Here is a 24,303-nt window from a genome sequence, read left to right as displayed (position 1 = left end):
GTAGGCTCATTTTCTGTTAGGGATACCGTACGGAAGCAATTCCACTGTTTCAGGGAAGGGTTCTTACCATCAGATATGTACACACTAACCCTGCCTCTTCACCTGACAGTTGTGACACATAATTTGTAAACAGCAAATGGGGTCTCCTTTCTAAAATATGAATGTCGGTGTCTCCTAGTATCTGGCTAATAATCTCCTTCAGGCCTTCCTCCGCACTGCCCCACCACTCTCTATCAGAGAAAAGACCCTCAGTCTTTATTCCTGCCTTCCTTCTAAAGGTCAGAACACATTTAGCACCTGGAAACTGTTACCCCCTCCCACCCCACACTGTACATAAGCATCACATATGTTCTTTCTAGAAATTGGTATACAGGTGCCATTTAATCAGTTCAAATTTGGAAGCTACATCTTCAAGGGTCCAAGAGAGCTCACTCCCCCCATGTTCCCCCCTTTACATGTTTTCTTGTAATACATACAGCTTAATCAATTAACAAACTAAATAGCTTATATACTGGCAATATATTACAGATGGGTTTATGTCAGAGTAATAGATCACATGAAATGGACCATGTGGTACCCCAGTGCGTGATGTCTTGGTAGAGCCCTGAGGACACAGACAGTAGCATCTCTAAGTAAGTATGCTGTATGAATACAGACACATGCGGATCTGTATCTACATCCATCTGACTAGGCCAAAAGGAGCAGGTAGATGCAAGATAGAGACACACACATGCTGGATGGGACCACTGCACACCTTGTCATGCCATTTGAAAGGGCAGTTATAGGTCGCTGGTTCTGCAGCCATTAAAATTACACTTTATGGAAAAGGCTTCTCTAATTGTGTTTGATTTGCTTTCTGTAGTAAGCATCGTTAGAAGAAGACCAAAGCAAGAGCAACTAGAAGTTAAATATACATTTGGCTTAGCTGCAATACAGAACTCTGGAGAAGAAGCAGGCTGAAAGATTTGTTTCAATTTTAGGCTTGGATTCTCTCCCTTGCTGTTTTCTTGTCGTTGCATATCTGTGTTTGTGTGTGTGCGTGAGTGTCTGTGTGTGTGTGTTCCATCACATCATCTCCTGAAGAACGCTGGGTTTCGCAGGCAGGCGGCTAGTCACCTGCAACAACCCAGGGGTCCTGCCGAGGCTTCCAGGCTGCTGTCAGTGTCAGATGCCAGGGTCTGGTCGGTGGACATGGAGGAGATATCGTTGACAGACGAGGATGGAGGGAGACTCTCACTGGTGTTCACTGCTGCACCTGTGCTAAGAAAATGAAGACCAACATGACTAAACCTGGAACTGGACTCAGCTGAATGTCACTCAGGTTGCAGGCACGGGCACATACGATGGGGATGTCTGGTCCATCACTCATTCAACAAACTTTCATAGAACAACGAATACAGAGCACTGTATTAGATGGTGAAAATCAAGATAACAACACAGCATCCCTGGTCACAAGTTATTCACAGGCTAATGCAGTAATTGTCAAATTTCACTCTACCTTAGAGATCACCTGTAATGCTCTTAAAGGAAAACAAAAAAATAAACAATAAAACACCACTAAAAACCCCAATCACCCCTTGTAACTCCAATATTGTAATACAGTTGGCCTTGGGTGAAGTCAAGGCATTTGCATGTTTTAAAAGCTCCCCAGAGACTGTGATGTCAAGGGCTGAAGACCACTGTTCTATGGAGAAGGCAAATGAGCAAAACCCTTTAATGTAATCATCTGAGCCTGGATGCTTTCAAATTCAGTGAGCTAAAACAAACACACATAAGATGCCTACCCCAGAAATATGGGCTGAGGGGAAGCCCAGAAATCAGAATTACTTGGAGGCTACAGCTCTAGAGAAATGAACGTATATTAAGTAAATATTATTACATAGTCATTAATTTGACATCAAACTTAAAAGTCCATATGGAAAAGCCAACTAGGACTGTGGATGAAAGTTACCATAGACCAAAAAAAGAATAGAAGCCGGAGCACACCTCTTGATTGTGTGTTTACTTTCCAGCAGACTTGCTTACCTGGGAATCTCCAAATAAGAACTCTGAATTACTAATTTAGATTAATTTGCAAAATTTTAAAAATTTATCTGCTATGTGGGAATATAAAGACTTTGAAACTCTGAGAAGAAACTTGCTCATGGTAATCACTCAGTAAATACTTGCTGAGCTACAACAGCTTTGAGAATCACAAAGGAAAGATGAGCCAGTGGCATTGTAAAATCGGATTAAACCAGAGCACCCTGGAAAGAGTCCAATTACTTTTTCTCTTTATAGATTCTTTATACTCAAGCAATATGGGTGGTAAAATGTATGTTTTGTGAAATAGTTCGCTATTAAAAATATCTAAAGTATAAGCATCTAAAATAAGAGATGAGGAATTCTCACTACATTGTATTTTATTTGAGCAAATATAGTGTGTAAGATTTATTTGGTGAAAATCATAAATCCCAAATAAGATAGTGTTATCAGATAGATCTAATAATTCAGAAAAAAAATCTAATGAAGTGGAGAGGTTAACACAATCTCTTTGTTCCTGGCGTAGACATTTGTTGCCTGCGGAAAAAATGTGATTAAAATGTGACATTTGGACTTCCCTGGTGGCGCAGTGGTTAAGAATCCGCCTGCCAATGCAGGGGACACGGGTTCGAGCCCTGATCGAGGAAGATTCCACATGCACAGAGCAACTGAGCTCGTGCACCACAACTACTCAGCCTTCACTCCAGAGCCCATGAGCCACAACTACTGAGCCCGCATGCCACGACTACTGAAGCCCATGCGCCTAGAGCCCATGCTCCGCAACAAGAGAAGGCACCGCAATGAGAAGCCCGCACACCGCAACGAAGAGTAGCCCCCGCTCACCGCAACTAGAGAAAGCCCGTGTACAGCAACAGAGACCCAATGCAGCAATAAGTAAGTAAGTAAATAAATAAATAACAAATATTTTTTTAAAAAATGTGACAGTATCTGGAGAGGACACACACACATAAACTAAAACAGATTATATGTACCCTATATGCTTTTTAAATTTTTGTTTGTTGATTATAAATATATTTATGTAAATTATGAGAAATATAAAAAATACAGGAAAAAAGGTAACAATATGCACTCATCCTCAAATTAATGATAAGAACGGTTAAACTTCTGTTATATTTCTTTCTAGTCTTTTTGCTAGGAAGTTTCTTTAACTGTAATCATTTAATGTATATCCATTTGTATCCTGTATTTTCATACACAAAAGGCTTATGCATTTTTCATGTTCTTAAAAGTATCTGTACTTCCTAATCTTAAACTCTTAAAAGTATCTGTACTCTTAAAAGTATCTGTACTTCCTAATCTTAAGTATCTCTAGATTTTTAAATCTGTCTTGTTAACATCTTCCTGTAAATAAATTTACTCTCATTATCAGAAAAAATATATAATGTGAAGTTATCTGGTTTCAATTTATTCCAACTTTACTTAATTATATCCTTTACAGATATGGTGCAGAGCTAGTTCATTTCCTCTCATGACATATGCTAGTAGATTTCCTATATCAGCAGACAACCCTTGATTACATAGCCCAAATACCCAGCTCTGCTTTTCTCCTTGATTCTAGATTAAATTATACCAACATCTTCATGTTCTTTCATCAGCTTTGGCCTGTAATAATTGAGCATCACTGTGATAGGCTTCTCAGAATCATATTCAATTTTTCCACATCATTATTAAAGGGTAGCGATTAAAACTAGATATAGGATTCTAATAAAGACTTGATCAGTTGTGGGCCAACAGAGTGAGATTACTGTCCATTTATCTCCTAGATGATATATCCCTATACTACAGATGGCTTTCAAATCACAGTACTAGAGTTTAGATTTAGTTTTGACTTGAAATATAAAATATTGCCCATGTAAATTTTTTTAACAGTTTCATTGAGACAAAATTCACAAATCTAATTTGTACAATTCAATGTTGTTTTAGGATAGTCACAAAGTTGTGCAACCATCACAAGAATCAATTTGTAGTGTTTTCATCACCCCAAAAGGAAACCTTATACTCTGTTTCTTACCAACCCGAGGCAATGACTAACTTACTTTCTGTCTCTATAAAATTGTCTATTCTGGACATATCAGTTAAATGGAATCATACAATATGTGACCTTTTGTGACTGGTTTCTTTCACACAGCATAATATTTTCAAGGTTCATTTAAATCACTACTTCATTCCTTTTTATGGCTGAATAACATTCTACTGTATGAATACATCACTTTTATTTAACTATTTATTAGTCACTGGTCATTTGATGGACATTTAGGTTGTTTCTACTTTTTGGCTATTATGAATAATGTTGTTATGAGCATTAATGTACAAGGTTTTATTTCTCTTGGGTAAATACTTAAGAGGAGAATTGCTGGGTCATAGAATAGCTCTATGTTTAATATTTGAGGAACAGCCAAACTGTTTTTCAAAGTGGCTTCATCAGTTTACATTCCTACCAGCAGTGTATGAGGGCTCCAATTTTCCCCTATCCTCTCCAACACTTATTATCTATCTTTTTTGATGATAGCCATCCTAAGGTATGTGAAATGGTATCTCATTGTGATTTATTTGCATTTTCCTGATGGCTAATTATGTTGAGCATCTTTTCATGTGCTTGTTAAACATTTGTATATCTTCTTTGGAGAAATGTCTGTTCAGATACTTTGGCCATTTTTTAAATAGTGTTATGTTCTTTTTATTAGTAGATTGTAAGAGTTCTTTATATATTATGGATACAAGTCCCTTATCACGTAAGATTTGCTGATGTTTTCCTCCTATTCTATGGATTGTCTTTTCACTTTCTTTTCTTTTTTTTTTTTTTCGGTACGCGGGCCTCTCACTGTTGTGGCCTCTCCCATTGCGGAGCACAGGCTCCAGATGCGCAGGCTCAGCGGCCATGGCTCAAGAGCCCAGCCGCTCCATGGCATGTGGGATCTTCCTGGATCGGGGCACGAACCCGTGTCCCCTGCATCAGCAGGTGGACTCTCAACCACTGTGCCACCAGGGAAGCCCTTTTTTCACTTTCTTGATGGTGTCTTTTGAAGCACACTTTTTAAATATTAAGTTGGATTTAACTATGTTTTTTGTCATTTGTGCTTTTAGTGTCATATCTAAGAAACCATTTCCTAACCAAAGATCATGAAGATTTACTCCTATGTTTTATAATTTTACCCCTTACATTTAAGTCTATGATCCATTTTGTGTTTCATTTTTGCATATGATGAAGTTGAGATTCACCTTCATTCTTTTGCATGTGGAGATCTAGTTATCCCAGCTCCAATTACTGAAAAGACTATTCTTTGCCCATGGAATTGTCTTGAAATCCTTGTTAAAAATCAATTGACCATAAATATAAGGCTTTATTTCTGCACTCTGAATTTCATTTCAATGATCTGTATGTGTATATTCATGCAAATACCACACTGTCTTGACTATTACAGGTTTATGATAAGTTTTGAAATAAGGAAGTGTGAATCCTCCAACTGTGTTCTTTTTCAAGATTGTTTTAGCTATTCTGTGTCCCTTGGCTTAATGCAAACCAAAAAGTATTTTAAAGTATCTCAACAAAATACACCTGGTATCCTTTTGAGATAAGCTTTTTCTCCTTTCCTGGTTGAAATTGATTATGTGGACATGTTCCAATCGTCACAGTGAAAGCTGAGTACTGATTCAAGCAGGGTGAGATAAGACTCAGCTGAGATTAGGCTCCCTTATAAGATTGATGTTTACAAATAAACACAAACCCACAACAATGGCAGCTAGAGAAATTATACAAAAAATATTGAGGAAATTTCCCCAGTAAAAAACAAATTTTTACCTATAAATAATTCTGAATGAAGGCAACAAAAGTCAGGGCAGCTTTTAATAAATTCTTCATATACAGAGGATCACATTCCTACTGCACCTATTTTATAATCAGCATATTTTCAATGTACTTACCATTCTAAATGTTATGACATATGGGTTAGCCCATTATATATAGTTTTGTCACATGATTACTTCATGTTTATGTTTCCCTTGCTTCTTTTGATTTCTTTCATTATATTTCTTAATTTCTTCTATCTTCCTCTATCCCAACTCTTGAGCACAGAATAAGTACTCAGTTTAACAAAACGCTGAGTATCTTTTGTGTGTACTCTTCTAGAGAGGTTCTGTGAGGGAAAGCAAATTTCTCCCTGCTATGAAATGGATGAAACTGCTGACCTAGTTTTGGCTAAGGGAAATCACTTTGTTGTAGTTGTCTTTCTTCTCCTTTTGTTCATCAGCTGGCTTTCTGTAATTTCTATCTTCTATGTTGGAATGGTTCTGCCATCTATTTTATCAAAGTTGAATGCAAATTATAGTTGGTATTCAGTTACTCAAAGTTCAGAATCTTTATCAGCTGTATTTCTAGGGTTCCTGATTTCTTATAGCACAAATGTATTAAAAGAGGTTCTCAACCTCTCTTCTAATGCTTCCTCTATAAAATCTCCATTTCATTCCCATGAGAAGGGTTGTATGAGAAGAGTTCCTCTTTATACAGTGCTATGATGGGAGAATCATGTGTATTATCTAGTGGTGTGCTGGAGTAGCTTTTAGTGGCTTTTGAGAGTCAGTTATTAGCATTTCTTTCCAACTCTGCCCTCACTGATGTCACATCAGTAGCTTGAAGTTGATCACAGTGAGAATATTTACAGCATAGAAATTAGTAAATGCTATAATCAGTCATTTATTTAAAAGAGATGGTTGTTAAAATTTGTCCCCCACTATAATATAAAAAAAATTTTACTTTTGTATTACTTTTTCTATTGCACCATAATATATGCCTCTTGACTGTAGGCACCTCTGGCTTTACAGGATGATCCTCTCAAGTCTGTTTTTTGTGTAGGCAATAAATGAACATTTAAACCATAAAACCAAACACAAATAATAGAAGGGTCCAGGCATAGATTTTGGTTTCAAGTTATTAGTTTACTGCCAAACAGTTTGTGACAATCTTTTAAATAGAACTGAACTGAATTGAACTTGATTATAATGTCCACTTGCCCAGGATATACTAGCAGTGTGATAAATATCCCTTCTTCCTATATTGTTTTCAGAGAAATCAGTAAAGATACACATTTTTTAAAATGTTTTATCATCAGTAAAGCATTACAAATTTTTGTCAATAAAAATGTCATTAAAATTAACTGAAAATACGAACAGAGTTGCAAACAAAAAATACTAGCTACTTTCAACTTTACCCGGAAAAAATTAGGTTTTATGGAAAGAAGTAACTTACAATAACAAAAATTTATCAGCTAGAAGTTATCTAGCCAAAGGTATTCATTATTTCAGGGGAAAAGGTTGTGCTGCTTTTTAAAGGAAATTATTTTCCTGACCTATCCAAACATTAAAAAAAAGTAGACATAAAGAATTAGAAGAACTACTATAACTTTTAAAAAATCACTGAGTATATTCCTTCTCTGTCTTTGTGATCTTCAGCTTCAATTTGTTTGGGGCTGAGGTTTTTAAGTAAAAAAATTATTGGACTAGATCTGTGACTAATTGGGAGGGACACACTCCCATGGGGTGCAGAATATGGAGGGGGAAGGGCTATATGTTAAAATCACCTGAAGAGCTTTATCTTCCATGTAGAGTTTCTAAAAAATCTCTACCCATCCTGATGTTAAGCATCCCTATCTTGCTGAGTCATTGTTACTTGTGGGAGGTTTCCTTCTCAGGCACAATGAGGCGGTGAACAGACTGAGAGCTAGATGACTTCCTAGTCTGTTCTAGCTCTACCGTTCTATAACAAATACTTTTAGATGAAAATTTATTTATATTCACGGACTGCTATTCCCTCAGCAATCTTTGCAAATCAATTCAGAAAGCAAGCAGCCATACTATTGAAAATAAATCACTATTCAAGTGAAATCAGATAGCAGAAGGGAGTACAATTATTTACTTAGAAATGTATCTGAGGTTTAGATTTATTACTTATTGATATACAAGTCCATCAATAAATTTCAAACCTGTGTATTATTAGGCAAATGTACATTTAACTTCCTATTTACATTTTAAAAAGCATCACTAAAACATGAGTTTGGATATTAGAACAATTTTGTCACTGAGAAACCGCATTAACTTATTCCCTTGCTGCAGGGCTCCCAGCATTGTTGTGACTGAATATTAAGGGCGTCTATGTTGTAATATTACTTCATCCTAGCTATTTACAAAATAAAATGTGATATGCAACATTAATGAGAAAAGGTGAATATAATGAAGAATGCAAAAAAAGCTGACTTTTCAAAAGTTTTCTTGGTAATTGTTTTTTCTTTCCAGCATAGGTTACTGTATATATATATATATATATATATATATATATATATATATATATATATGCACACACACACATACACACACACACACACACACAGTAGTGTTCTAATAAAAATTTAACAATTGGCTCTCCGGGGGGAGGAATGCCTTGATTTGTAGAGTCAGCCAATTTCTATGTCTTAAATCTTACATGGTAGATTTCAAGCTACAATATGAGGTCAAAAAACTCATAGTTGGATGTATACAAGTGGCTTTCATGAGCTGCAAGAGTCAACTCCAGCACATGGCTATTCTATGTCTCCACATGATGCACACAAATACATCAGACACAAATATGTCATATAATATATATTATACATATGATTTCTCAAAATTAAGCCAGGAATATTTTCCTTTAAAATCATGTTGTGAAAGACTGAATCTATAATCATTTTAACTATAAATTGTTTAAGCCAGTCAACTATAGTTTAGAGCATACGTAGAAGGTAGATAATTTAGTATTGTTACAGGTAGTTGGAATGGTTAAAAAATAGTTTGGTCTTTTCACATACACATAGAGCCTACATGGCATATTTTATAATTAATCATTAACATATTAAACTAAACAGGCATGCAAAAGAAATTGAGGAATATGCATTTCTAAAAATGAATAAATCAAACAACCACCTGAAAGCAGCAAACCTTTATATCTGAAGCATGAGCAAATGCCAAAAGCAACAATTTATGTACTGATACTTGGTTAATTTATCTTCATGGTGATTAATAGGGTGAATAAATATTTATTGGCATAAGAACATACTGAATCGCATACTATATTAAAGTTATAATCCTGTCCTGAATTCTGTCTTTGGAATAGCACCAAGAAACATGCTGAGGGAGGACCTGAGCAGCAATTTTCAAATATTTATCAAGCTACTATTATATGCAAGGCACAACACTCAGGCACTGCATGATACACAAAAGTGAATACATACCATCTTTCTTCTCAGTGAATTTCAATCAATAAGGGTAATAAGACTATGTTTAAAATACAGGTACTAGTAGGACCCATATGAAGAAAAAATTCTATTCTTTGGGAAGATATGAAAAGTATTTTGGAACAGATATAAAAAATATTTTGGAAGAAGGTGATATTCAATAAGAGAATACTTATGAATGGGCAGCATTCCAAAAGGTGGGGATCCAGTCAAGTAAGACAATGGCAATACAGGACCCTAGAATTGGTGTAGTATGAAAGGTAGAAAAACGTGGATTACAGAGGGCTATCCATGTCAGGGAGAGGTTACTAGGCTTAAATTATAAGTGATGCAAAGCCATTGGAGGCATTGATCAGTGGAATTATTGCTCAAACCTATAGTTTTGAAATATCAACTTAGGTAGAGACTGAAGTCTGGAAAATTATTTCAGGAAAACTTCAATCATAACGCTGTTAAAGGAAAGGCATGGTAATTAGATGTAAGACATCCAGCAAACAAAATTTTTAGGATGTAGAAAATGACTCAGTCATAAGGTGAGTATGGAGTAAAAGATCAATCAGGGGTTTCAGGCTGGGAGGCTAAGAAAATAGAGCTGCCATTAATAGAAATGGGAAAGTTGAGAAAAAATTTACTGCTGAGTGGGTGAGTCTAAATAGAGAGGATGTGTTTGATTTTAAACAAATTGAATCTGAATTGGCAGCAATCTCATGCATTCTGGCCAATATTTTAATTTCTCTATGACTAGTTATATTCATCATTAAATATTGTAGTGGAATTCGTTTATTTTCCAGTCATTCCAGAAATAACAAACTGCTCTGTAAACTAGTCTTCGGCTTTATTCACTTTAAATGTATTTCTTGCAAACTTAAAAAGGATTTACTCGGTCAGGACTCAGGTTCATCTATTCAGAGCATGTAGAAATTATTTATGTCAATAGCCTTAGACACTGTTCGGGAAAATTATCCAACACTTGGGATTAGTGCAAAAAATGAGCATGTAACTTTTTAATATCATACTTGAGCTTTTCTTTTTTTTTTTTTTTTTTTTTGCAGTACGCGGGCCTCTCACTGTTGTGGCCTCTCCCGCCGCGGAGCACAGGCTCTGGATGCGCAGGCCCGGCGGCCATGGCTCACGGGCCCAGCCGCTCCGCGGCATGTGGGATCTTCCCGGACCGGGGCACGAACCCGCGTCCCCTGCATCGGCAGGCGGACTCTCAACCACTGCGCCACCAGGGAAGCCCAATACTTGAGCAATTTTTAACAAGCCCTCCTAAGGGTCATCTGACTGTTTTGTGGAACATAACTTTTTGGACTTAATATTCTCAATTGATTAGGGTCCAGACGTTTTACAACACTGTAAACTCGTAGAAAGCTGATAAAGTGAAACTCTGTTTTTTTTTTTTTTTCTGCCTGGTATAAAACATAACCACAAAGATAGGTCTGGCTGCCCTGTAGGACATTTACAAGTTTTGATTCAATTTAGTAATCTTATTTCAGTGTTCTTTTTTCCACAGACTATGTAAATCCTAATTTCTCATATCTTCATGGAACTGCTATTCTGCCATTTCCCTCATTAATGAGTTAAAAGAAACTTCTTCATGCAATCACTTTATTTTTGCATAAGAATTATGGTTTTAATGATTAAAGAATTAGGCCTTAATAACATACAAACTTTGTTCCTTTACCAAATACTTAAACCTTTCTTCATACAGCAGATCATTCATTAATTAATGATTAATTGATCTCACTTGTACCATTTCTAATCCCATTTTTCCCACTCTGAGCTGTACAGTTTACATAAAATGAATCATGGGAATAAGAAGACTTTTGTAGAAGTGTTGTGAAAGTATTGAAAAGAGAATTATGAATTTTTATGTCATCACAGATTAGTTGCTGTGGAGACCTGGTTGGGGCCAAGGGGAAAGTAGAGGAGGAGATGAGCAGAAGATAGGGCGTTCTGGAGTGGGTGGCATGATTCTGAGCTCTTTGTAAAAAGGAAAAAAGATGAATTCATGATAATTTCAAATAAAGATGACACTCTGCTAAACTTGTCCAGTCCCAGCCTGAGATGCTAGGTCACCCTTCACTGGATCCTGGTATTTTGTCTTCTTAATGATTATAAGAAAATATGTTCTGGCCATTATGGGAATTCTTAAGGTAAGGAGTCTTTCTGCCTTAGCAGATGGTACCTTGAGGCTGTAGGATTCAGTCTTTGAGTTCTTTAATCAGCAGCAGATAGAACATGCAGGTAAGTTAGAAGCAGCTTCTACAGACCTGTATTGATATGGATGCTAGGCTGAATAAATAGGGTGGGTAGACTACCAACCCCAATGATTCCCTTAACCCTCTTTGAGGAAAGGGAAGACTTGAGATAGAATTGGACATTGCCTCAAATCTAGAGGTGAGAAACGCAGGTCATACAAGAATTGCATCTGTTTGGGCATCAGAGTGGCTGTGGGTACAAACTAAAGAGCAGTTATCAGTGTGAAGAATTGATTAATTCATTCTACCTGTTTCCCGAAGCAAGTTAAAGTGCATGGTAACCTCCATACCACTATGGAGAAGACTATGGAAGTTCCCTAAAAAACTAAATATGGAACTACCATATGACCCAGCAATCCCACTGCTGGGCATAGACCCTGAGAAAACCATAATTCAAAAAGGCACATGCACCCCAATGTTCATTGCAGCACTATTCACAATAGCCAGGACAGGGAAGCAAGCTAAATGCCCATTGACAGATGAATGGATAACAAAGATGTAGTACATATATACAATGGAATATTACTCAGCCATAAAAAGTAACAAAATAATGCCATCTGCAGCAACATGAACCTAGAGATTGTTATACTGAGTGAAGTAAGTCAGGCAGAGAAAGACAAATATCACATGATATCACTTATATGTGGAATCTAAAAAAAATGGTGCAAATGAACTTATTTACAAAATAGAAATAGAGTCACAAATGTAGAAAACAAACTTATGGTTACCAGGAGGGAAAGGGAGGGGAGGGATAAATTGGGAGATTGGGATTGATATATGCACACACTACTATACATAAAATGAATAACTAACAAGGACCTACTGTATAGCACAGGGAACTCTACTTAAACCTCTATAATAACCAATATGGGAAAAGAATCTAAAAAAGGGTGGATATATGTATATGTATAACTGATTCAGTTTGCTATACACCTGAAACTAACACAACATTGTAAATCAACTATACTCCAATAAAAAGTATAAAAAAATAAAGATGGAAATGAAAAAATAAAGTGCATGGGAAAAAATTATACATCAAAGGTAGGACACCAGGTCTACTTTCCTCTAAACTAATAATCTGCAGCCTACATTTTTGCCAGCATGATCTAAGTGTTGTTTAAATCTAAAGATATTCTCTTTCTATTCAAAGTGTAAGTCTTAGGAAAAATATACTAGCATTAATAAGTATAAGTAAATTACCTCAAATAATTCTAAAGCACATTAGTAAGATCAGTAAAATATGTATATGTACAAATGTGTGTTAGATTCTGTAGATTGCAAATTGAAATATTTTCTATGCTGACTTTAAGTGGATCTCATCTTGGTTAAGGCTTCAACTATGGTTACATCAACCTTGCTAAGAGTGCAAACATTAGAGTGAATGAAGGAAAAGGTTTTGGCTGGATGGATTCCTGAACTCTACATTGACTCGGTGGTCAAGAGGGCATTATCGTTCTGAATTTTGATGAGGCACAGTTACCCTTTAACCAGCCCATGTTAACATTTCTTTAAGATTCCTTATTATCTTAAAATAAGTTCTGAAAGAACTCTTGTGCTAGGTCATTATAATCAGAATGAATGCCACACTAAATATCAAAAGAATAAAACTAAAATCATTTGAGGGAAAAACAGTCATGTGATATTAGTTCATGTGCTCTATTGGCAATGTTATTGACCGCAATCTCTCCTTAAGGCCAAGAAAAATACACAAGTATCGGTTTATTGGTTATTCACTGAGAGTGAGTACCTGAAGGAGAAGGCTGTCCTTTCACAACACCATTCTTAGTCTTTTCTTCTGAATTCATGACTTCCTTGTAAATAAGTTCTGTAAGAAACAGTTATCAGTGTTATAAAAGTCAATTTTCTCCTTAACCCAAAGAGGAGATTCATTAGTTACCGACAAGTAATAACATGTTGGTGGGGCTGAGTAAATTACAAACCAAGTGGAATTTCTTTGCTCTTCTATTTCTACATTTTCTTGAAATAACACAGAGCCTGGCAAAAGTAGGTGCTCAATAAAGCATTTGACCAAGAAAATGTATGAAGAGTACACGTTACTTGTTTTCTGAATTCTTTGGGAGATTTCTGATGCATTCTAATTTTATCTCTTATGGATTTTAATGGCTCAGTTTTGAACCTCCATTTTTCTTTTATGTTCACTTCCTAAGAGATACACATATTCTTCTTGTGGCTTTATATTGTTACTTTCTATCAGTTTTCCAACTCTTATTCATCTTTTTGCTAGATTCAAATCTTGGATTTGTAAAACTAAACTTGCATAAAATCCAACATTAAAAAATTATTATATTTATTCCCAAACTTGCATCCATTTCTGGCTTTTTCATTACTAGAATTAAAAATATGTATATCTTCATTACTTTTTACTTTATAGCTTTTAGCTACAAATTATTCTGTGCCATTCATTCGTGCTTTGCAATGGCTTACAATTTATATAATCATCATCCTTTACAGGTATTTCTTCAGTTTTTCAGAATTTAGTCTATGTCCATCCTCCTCGAGTGATATTTATACCCTATCACTTACCTAATCATGAACACCTGAGTGCCTTCTGGTCCTTATTTAGATCAAATCAAGTCTTTTTCTGTCTATCATCCTCATCTTTTTTTTTTACTTGATCTACTGTTTATACGTGCTTATTCTTCCATACTCTCCAACATGACCTCTTGAACAGGGGATTCTCTTTACTAACTTTATAACACTTTTTGCTCATTCTTACCGGTTGGTTTCCTCTTATATCTTCATTCTGGTATTTTCCTCAATTTTTTTTTTTCTTTTCCAAACTTATAATTGTTAATTCTTTCAAGGTTGCTCAAATGTTTCTTCCCTTCAGATCTCCCCTTTATGTTCCTCCTCATAATGACCTAATCATGTGTTATAATCTGCATTTGGCTTTATCATATTTATTCTACTCTGTGGTTATTTATGTTAGTGGAACAATTCTTCTCTACCTTGTCTTACCCTGACTATGACCTTGATCATGCAGTATGTGTTTGAAAAAGTTTTCTTGAAAAAAAAGTTAATTAATGTATTCATTTACTCTTTTCTTACTTTAAAGGAGAATAAGCCACTCAGATACATGAATTTTCATTTAAATTCTCGAGTCCTATAAATCAAGTGAATGAATTCATATATTCACTATCTTTTATTCTATGATGACTAAAACCATCTCAGGCATAATTTTATCCATTTTATGTGATAATTTTATGTATAAACATGGAATGTTTAATTCTGAAATTTTAAATTAAAGTTTGCCCTCCACCATGACAAATATTTTGACAATCAGTACTATTTTTTATAAAGTGTCAGTAATTAATTCCTTTCATTCTTGAGTAAATGCAATACTGTTATTAGTATGAAAAGACAGATGAAGTTTTAGGAGCTTTGAAAATGGTCTAAGAGGATAGCACTTAGAAAATCATCTGTTACTAAATTGTTTTAAAAGGAAAAGCCTTAAAGATGTTTTCCGAGTTTCAATAACGCAAAAGGTACACTTATTTAAGCAGTAGGGTCACCTTTCCATTCTTCAATGGTGTGTTCTCTTTCATCCAGCTGTTTGTCGTATATCTGGGGTGGGGGCTGCAGAATAAAAACAGACAATAAACCTTCTGTAATAAACTAAAAATAACTAAACTCTTACAATGCATGAGAATATTTTGCTATTCATTGATTTTAGTGGTGATCATAATCTCATATAAATTGTGGAGTAATTACAGTGGTACATAAGTTAAAATTTCCCCACAAACTTATGAAGGATTCATTTATATGCCAAATAAGCCAGCAGAATCCAAATCCTGAGAGCTCACTTCCCAAAACCGTCTGATTCAGAACTCAGGTGTAAGCAATTAATATTCAGTCTTTAAAAATCAAACGAGACACTTGATTACAAGGACCCAGAGGCTATTTCCTCCATTCACTAGCCCTATAATAGAACCCTACTAAAACTATCCCAGACTGATAAGATTTTGTTCCATTTTAGACACCTGTGAAAAAGACTCTTTGTTTTTTATTATTATTATTATTTTTACATCTTTATTAGAGTATAATTACTTTACAATGGAATGTTAATTTCTGCTTTATAACAAAGTGAATCAGTTATACATATACATATGTTCCCATATCTCTTCCCTCTTGCATCTCCCTCCCTCCCACCCTCCCTATCCCACCCCTCCAGACAGTCACAAAGCACGGACCTGATCTCCCTGTGCTATGCGGCTGCTTCCCACTAGCTATCTACCTTACGTTTGGTAGTGTATATATGTCCATGCCTCTCTTTCGCTTTGTCACAGCTTCCCCTTACCCCAAGTCCATTCTCTAGTAGGTCTGTGTCTTTATTCCTGTCTTACCCCAGGTTCTTCATGACATTTTTTTTCTTAAATTCCATATATATGTGTTAGCATACGGTATTTGTCAAAGACTCTTTAATACCTCTCAACAGATCGTACTACTAGTTCCCAGTGTAAAGAAATATTTAGATCTAATCAATTTTTTGTGTGTGCAAAGCATCATAAAACATCTTTATACATAGCTGTGTGCTCTATATTTAAATGATTTAAGATATTTTCCCCCCTCAGGCAGAAGCAGCTGCCAGTTGTCTAGAGAGATGGGTCACCTTGAACCCCTGAGTGGCCCCTGAGTTAACCCTCTCTAGGAGAAATGATGTGACAGGACCTTTAGTCTAACATTGAATCAGCATTCCTCTTGCTATGAGGAATTTGGACGTGGAAAAAGAGAAATTTTCACGAATCTAGGTGCCTTCCAGGAAGGAAGGTCTCAGATAGATTCCCTAACCTCTTCCTACCAATGTTTGGACCTAGGGAAATCTATCACGGTGACATAGAGTAGCTCCAACTCAGCTCAAGTAACACGGAAAGAAAAAAATCTCTTGGAAAAATAGAGGTGAGAGAGGATAAGTTGAGGAGGTATATTGGCTAATAATGGCTTCAGGGCAAAGAAGAGCTACGAAATGTCTGGTGTCATGAGACAGGGTCCCAGAATTCATGCTGTCCAACACTCCAAAGGCAGCCATTTTTTTGTAAGAAACTAACAGTTACTCAATAAAGTGACTCAGGTCTATTAGGACAGCATCCCTCAAAAATGGCTGTTGTAGGAACACATCGGACAATATCTTCAGAGACAGCTTCTGACTTCTGTGGGAGGTTCTTTGGCCTGGGAGCAGTACCCTAATACCACAATGGTTCTTCTTTACCGCATGCAGAATCTCTGGTAGCCTGAATCACAACAGACATGAATACTCATCCTAGCCCTAATATGCTGGGGCAGCCTCACATACTACAGAAGTAGTTGGATATAAAAATATAAGACTTTGATTAGTCGTGGTAGGGCAATTTAACACAATACTGAATTACTGAGAAACATCTACTGATGAGGCCAGACATTCCTTTAAAACCTGTGATTGCTACTGGGACAGAAGGCTTTAAACCAGCTACTGGGATTCAGATGTGGCTGACTGAGTAGCCTTTACTGAAAGAGCTAAACAGAACAAGACCCCACCCTACCCCATGACACTAGTGAGGACACAGAAACACTGATTATGTAAAGTTAAGGGCACTGGGATGATCGAGCACTGCCCCCAGGACCTGACTGAGGGAGGACCTTCTACCCCAAACTATGAAGAACTTCCCAATTATAGGAATATGTTGATTTAATGAGTGAATGAGTAAAACAAAGTTATTTTTGAAAATCTGTGAAACTGTCATCTAAGTAAGCTAATGCAAAGCCAAACTCTGGTTATGTAAAGATGCTTCACCAAGTGGTAGATTTTCTGCTTTGCCTCTTCCTGATCTTGTATAAAGCTGTGGTGAGGTCCTCATCTAAGTGGGCCTTGTCCAGGTGCCCCGCAGACCAGTGTGCACAGCTCTCAGAGCTCACACCCCACCCAGAGCTCTGTGCATTGTTGGCGCCTCTTCTAACAATAGACTCAGCTCAGGATCCTGTGTGGCTGACTTCTCCTTGCAGTGGACTTTTCCATTCAAGTTTCAAAATTAAACATGGCTCAAGGGTATAGTTTCTGTCAAAGTTCGTAAATGTTATTTTCTCTTTGCAACAGAACTATTTGAGAGAGGTTTTCCTTGGAGCTTCAGCATACAGCTGTTGCTGATGTAGAAAGCACGAAGTAATAGACTCTAACCACAAGCTACAAAGAAAGAAAGCAAAGTACTGAGTCCAAGATTTCTCCTTTCAATAAACCAATGGGCTGCTTTAAACACACTTGCATTATAGTTATGGTTGAAAGGGGTACATGTTCAGGGTTTGTTTGGGTTTTGTTTTTTTTTAAAGAGAGGATTCAATCACCTGCAGTGGAAGAGTACTTCACATAAAGATGTCTTCTACATAAGAATATAAAATAGTAATTGACCAATAATCCAAAGAAAGTAATGTCATATTCAAACACATATATATATGTGCTCAGTCAGCAATTGCCACATGCAGTGGTCTATAATACTCTCTGCCCCTCCCTGCTAAAGAGAAGCTAGTGGTCTACTGGTCTGTTGTTCCTTTTCCCCACTTTACTAAACAGAAAGGATTCTCTCTTGCTAGGTAACAGTCTAAATAAAAAAGAAATGAGGAGTGGGTATCATGAGAAGGGCCCCAGAGAGTATTTTAGGAGAGTTTAGTAGATTAGAAAAATTTGAGATGTGAGAAAATTAAGGGTGAGAAGAAATTAAGAATAATTTATGGAGAGTTATTAGAGCCTATGATTTGCATGCTTTTGAATATTCTTCGAGACTGGAGATTCCCCTTCTACTATTTTGGGAGATTTGGGCTCTACTTCCCTGATTTAAATTCTTAGAGGAATTTATATGGATTGCATAAACAATAATGGATTAGATGTGCTTTATGATGGCACTATATATACATACACTATTTGTTTCAATTAAATAAGATAAACACATGGCCAAATACGAGTCACTATGATTTAGTAAATATTAGAATTAATTAATTAATTTATTAAATTCATTCATTCAATTAAGGTTTGGGGCACCTAGTATATGCTAAGCTATATTAGAAATTGAGATTTCAAAACTGAATAATGTTACTGCTGACCTCAAGGAGCTCACAATTTAGTGGGGTAAGACTTATGCAAAACAGATAATTAATACACAACATGATAAATAAAAGAAATATGTAGGTGGTATATGGGAGCAGAGTGAAGAAACTGTAACAGAACTGTAGCAAAACCTTTTTCTTTTTGGAGTAGGTGACACCTGTACTAGTTCAGTGAGCAAAAGATGTCTTGGATATTGACAAGATAAAAAGGGAGAGAGAAAAAGATGACTCTAGGCCACAGAAGCTAGAGAATAGAATGGTGGTGGTGGTTGTAGTTGTGGTGGTGGTGAGGTTGGTGATGGTATTGGTGGGAGGTGTGCTTCTCTGCTCCAGTGCACACACATGCAAAGAGAACTGGAACCAGTTCTGTTATTATGAATTATAACTTATGTGGTCAGAAGTGACAAGAGATAAGAGCCGTGAATAGAAAAGTAGATGGGTCAGGGAAAGGCTGGATCAAGGATGGATTTGGTTACCATGATTGGAATGAAGACTTCTTCATAATGGGGGAGAAACCACTGAAGAATGCAATAGAATGGTATGGTCAAATTTACAGCTGGATTGAAGAAAAACACAAACTGAATTCAGAGAGAAGAGTCAGGGAGCTGCTGGATGATCTAGAAAAAAATTAAAAGGTCTGACTGGGGTAGGGAAGGTAAAAATGGGTAGAAAATATGGATTCAAGAATACTTAATAAATATTAATAAATAAAATTGGTAGAATTTTGTTTTTGATTGAATGTGATGATGGGAAAGAAGAATGACTCCCAGATTTCTAAGCTGAATAGCTGGACAATGGCAATACTAGTGGAGCCAACTAAAAATATAGAATGGAAAAAGGGAAATGAGCCTAAGTGCTATGTTGGCAGAGATGTCTATTTGATAATCAAATATATGATCTGATGTTCACAGGAATGCTGTTGACTAGAGATGTATAGATTTGAGACTATCAGCAAGAGGTGTTTGCTGAAATCATGGCAGTGGATGAGGTCACCCATGGAGAGTATGCAGGTAGGAAGAGTATAGGGCCGAAGTGGACCCCTAACAGACACCAGAGTTTAAAGGTTGACCAGAGGAAGATAAGTCAAAGAAGGAGGATGGGGGGGGGAGAAAGGAACATTTACAGAAATCATGGAGAATGAGAATATTACAATGTTATAGAAGTGATCAGAGTTTCAAAAATAGGAATTGGAAGTTTCTTGGAAATGAAACAAATAAAGCTTTTGGCTTTCAAGGCACCAGAAAGGCATGATAGAAAACATGCTTCTGAAATCCACAAAGGTTTCCAAACCTCAGAATTGCCACCACACCCAGAAAGATCCAGGTCGGCTTTTGGTGGGGTACATCAATATGAGCTAGCACCTAAAACACTGGAACAATACAGAAGAAATATCTTCAATGCTAACATGGATATGGGATATGAATAAAAAAATAAACAAAAAGGAACTGCAGAACAGATTGTGACACTGAAAAAAAAAAAAAGGTAGTTATATGCTCTTAGATCTGCTCTCCCAACTATCTTTGAGGGCTTGATAAATGAAGAACACTCTTCTCCAATTAAGGGAGGCCACTTTCTTTTTTAGAGAAGATACTATATGCTAGGCTCTTTATATATACTCTTACAAACCTCAGGTCAGGAAACTAAGATTCAAAGAAATTTTTAAAAAATATCTTGAAGTCACACAGGGCGAGAGAGAGTCATGGGCATATACACACTAACAAACGTAGTAAGGTAGATAGCTAGTGGGAAGCAGCCGCATGGCACAGGGATATGGGCTCGGTGCTTTGTGACAGCCTGGAGGGATGGGATAGGGAGGGTGGGAGGGAGGGAGATGCAAGAGGGAAGACATATGGGAACATATGTTTATGTATGACTGATTCACTTTGTTATGGAGCAGAAACTAACACACCATTGTGAAGCAATTGTACCCCAATAAAGATGTTAAAAAAAAAAATCTTGAAGTCACATAGCTAATTAATGATAGAAATTTGACTAAAAGTTTAATTTAATTTAAAGAATTTAAAGAATAATTCAGAGCAAATAGTAATTGAGTTGAATCTAAAGTAAGGGATAATGAAACAGTATCTAAACAATATTTAAATCAAAATCTTTATAAAACAAGAAATAGAAAAATAAGCAAATAGGGTGACTGTATGTCTAAATTTGCCCAAAACAGTTCCAGTTTGTACTTGCTGTCCTTGCAGTTATTAATAGCTCTCAGCTCCTTCACTCTTATAAGTGTTGGGATGATAATTATGTGAGCATCCTATATGGCAATGTTGAAACATGCATATTAGGGATCTAAGTTATATGGCAATGGGAGGATGGAGAAAACAACTGAATTACAGCATTTTTCTACCACTGACGTCTCAACAATTGCAGCTGTATCCTTTCCTGCTCTAGGACATCATGTTAGCATTTACTTCCATTTTCTCCACTTTTAGGAATGTAAAACTCAGATAAAAAATATGGCTCTTGCCAAAAAAATACATAAAAGAGTATAGTTCTTCATAAGAAAATTAGGATTGAGGAATATGGATTTTTGGGGGCATTCTCTTGAGTTCTTACTGCTGGACTGGATTTCTTGATGAAAAGATCTTTTTAATCAGTACCTATTCAAATTCCTAATTGATTCTCCCAAGGTGGAAGTTGCTCTCTCTTGCGACTTCATTTTATATCATATATTTAAGTGATACTTCTTTACTAAGTAAAATGTATGAATTTATTCTTTCCTTAATCTTCAAGATAATCTTGTTTTCAACAGCATCATAGAATGTTAGTGGTGGAAGAGATCTGAGAGATTATCTAGTGCCACCCTTGTTCAATCTGCAAATGAGAATATGAAAACTCAGATCATTAAGTGATTTGTCCATGGTCATAGAGTTAATTAGTGGCAGACTTAGGGATAAAATGTATGATTTCTTATAAGAAAAGATGGAATGAAGGAATCTTAGGGTTAAAGACGTGCTAAACTGAATAATTCAACACTCACAAAAGATTTTCATTAATGACAAATTTGAGCCTACCACTCTGATTTCTGCTCCAATTTTCTGTCAGTCTACACATGTAGCTAGACTTGGCAATTATCACCCAAGCAGTCAACACATATTCTGAAATGCTTTTTGTTAAAATATTTTGGACAACATCAGGACCTCTACACATATGAAAGAGATGAGAACCAGATATGAAAAATCTAAATTGTACATAGTTGTTCCTTTTATTCATCTTTGAGCCCTGAATTAACATTTTTTCCATATCAGTCATGTTCTGACCATATGATAATCATCAAGATGTTGGTGTTTGTTTTCTGTTTCTTTTATCCTAATTAAGCATACAATATGGTTTTGTTCTACTTTTTCTCTGTGTGTGTTTGCAGTCTTGTTGAAAATGCCAATGAAAGCTTTAAATAGCATTGTCTTTCTGTTTGTGCATTCTCTATTAATTCAGCAGCTGGATCAAAGAAAATGATATTATGTCCTATTGAAACACGCTTTGTTTTTTCTTATTAACCTTTGCAATTTGAGGATTGCCAAAAGATGTGTGATTCAACCAAGGCTTCAACCAAGAAGACTGAATTTTAGTACAAAGTTAAATCACAAAATCTGTTTAAGGAAACGTGCAAAATTCAATTTTAAATTTCCCTGACCCTACATATATAGAATAAGTTCTCCAAAAGTATTTAAAATTTCTGATGAATAGAACATCTTAAAATTTTAACCTCCTGATTGGAAAATAAACATTTATATAGAATAATTTTTTATATAACACTAAATATGTTTGTTTGCCTCTTTCTTTCTTTCTTTCTTTCTTTCTTTCTCTCTTTATTTGGCTAATGACACCATTTAGTACGTTCTACTTTTTTCTAAAACTTTATATTCTCTGTAGTACCAAGAACAGTTCATTATCCACAATGAGGTTCAATGTTCACTTAACAGTCTTACCAACAATCTGCCAAGTTAATAAAAGTATAATAGCAATACATACAATCATCAAAATAATTGACTAAAAATAGTTATTTTTCAGTGTTACAATGTTTCTCTATTTTGTGACCTTACTATGCAGTAAACAATGACTTGGTTTCCAATCACCAAAAATTTAATTGCCTCTAAAAGTAGACAAAGAGAAACTTGTAATACACATCAGTTGATTTTTAAAAATTGTTTACACAGGTTTTAGGAAGTATGTCTGTGCTCTTGAATAGAAATTAAACTATCTAATACTACAGATGAAGCAAATGCCCATTAAAAGTCTGATGAGTTGAAAGTACTCCACAATAGGGGGATAAAAGGTTAATAAAATCTGTCTCTGGAAACTAATCTGATTAATTCTTCTTCTTTTTTTAAGTTATCTTGCATTGGGTCCCCAAGGAGGGCCCAAGAAGGGGATTCATGTGCAGGTGATCATTCGAAGAAGTGTTCTTGGGGGCATCCTGTAAGGGAGGGAAGGAGGACGGACAGGGAAACATGAATGACACTACAATTAATGACCTTAACGAGAACTGTTTTGGTGCAGAAGTCAGACTGATCTGTGTGAAAGAGGAAGTGTGAGGTAAGAAATATGACTTAATGACAACTTATGCGACTTAGGACTACTTATGAGACTGGGTAACACCACTGAGAAGTATTTTGCAGAGGGTGGTGAAGAACTGAGAAGCTTTGGCAATTTGGATTTGAAGGGGACTGAGGGAGGCGTGTAGAATGACTCCTAGGGATTTGGTTCAATCACCTGGGTGGAAAGTAACGCCATGGTTTGAAAGGTGTGATGTGGCAGGGAGAAGGAGTCGGTTTTGGGTGACAGGGGATATGAGTCCAGTTCAAAATTCAACATGTTAATTTTGAGATACCAATCTAAATGCTAGTTATTGTTAGATTTATGGATCTGGAACTCAGGACGGCCATATGTAACAATGCATAGATTTGAAAGTCATTTGTAGTAATTAAAATTAAGGGTTGGTCAAAGATACCAAAAATTCCCATGGAAAAAAGAAAATAGGGCTATAGGAGAGGACTCCTGGGATCCCCAATTCTAAGGGAGGAGAAAACAACTCAGCACTGCTGACTGGAGAACAGGAATTCTGTCACCACAGTAATCAGTGGGGAATGTATCAGAAAGGAGGACATTTTCAGCCTATTCAAATGGCAAAGATGCACAAGATACCAATATTCTTTGGACTTGGGCCTTAGGAGGGCACTGGTGATCTTAGAGAAAGCAATTTCAAGGCTTGAGAAATGAACTAGAGTAATTGTGAGTAAACAAAGTCTAATTCTTTACAGAAACCTGGCTATAAAGGTGGAAGGTACTTCCATTGCTAATAGTGTAGTAAAAAAAAAAAAATAACAACTTTGATTCTTCTTTAAAATGAAGGCAGCTAGAGCATGTTTATCTGTATAATCACCAGTGGAAACCGAAAGATAGGACACACACAGGAAAAGAAGAGACCCACACGCAGAAAAGAAAGACCATATGTAAAAAACAACTGTATACTGGGTTTTTCTGGACTTTGTGTAACTGATTCTATTACAGCTTTATCACTTTCATCCTCGACATCTTCAGAATCTTAGTACCACACATACAAAGTTGATTTTCATATATTATCTCATTTAGTCCATATAACAACCCTCCTCTTCTAGGCATACAACTGAAGTACAAAG

The 24,303-nt window shown here is 36.1% G+C and overlaps 1 protein-coding gene across 1 annotated transcript in view; it reads right to left on the bottom strand.

Moving 5' to 3' along the window:
• Positions 1–332: 332 nt before the first annotated feature.
• The window catches only part of MAPK10 (mitogen-activated protein kinase 10), a 71,873-nt gene continuing 47,902 nt past the window's right edge, over positions 333–24,303 (bottom strand). Inside the window, exons 4-6 of the mRNA XM_060013157.2 lie at positions 15,097–15,160; positions 13,311–13,388; positions 333–1,255 (exon numbers count right to left, since the gene is read on the bottom strand). Coding sequence (XP_059869140.2) covers positions 1,113–1,255; positions 13,311–13,388; positions 15,097–15,160 — 285 coding nt within the window. The 3' untranslated portion in view covers positions 333–1,112. The remainder of the gene's footprint in view (positions 1,256–13,310; positions 13,389–15,096; positions 15,161–24,303) is intronic.

Source organism: Delphinus delphis, chromosome 5, assembly GCF_949987515.2.
Source record: "Delphinus delphis chromosome 5, mDelDel1.2, whole genome shotgun sequence".
NCBI classification, from domain to species: Eukaryota; Metazoa; Chordata; class Mammalia; order Artiodactyla; family Delphinidae; genus Delphinus; species Delphinus delphis.
The sequence above is the reverse complement of the archived record's forward strand: the minus strand, read 5'-3'. Positions and strand labels throughout refer to the sequence as shown.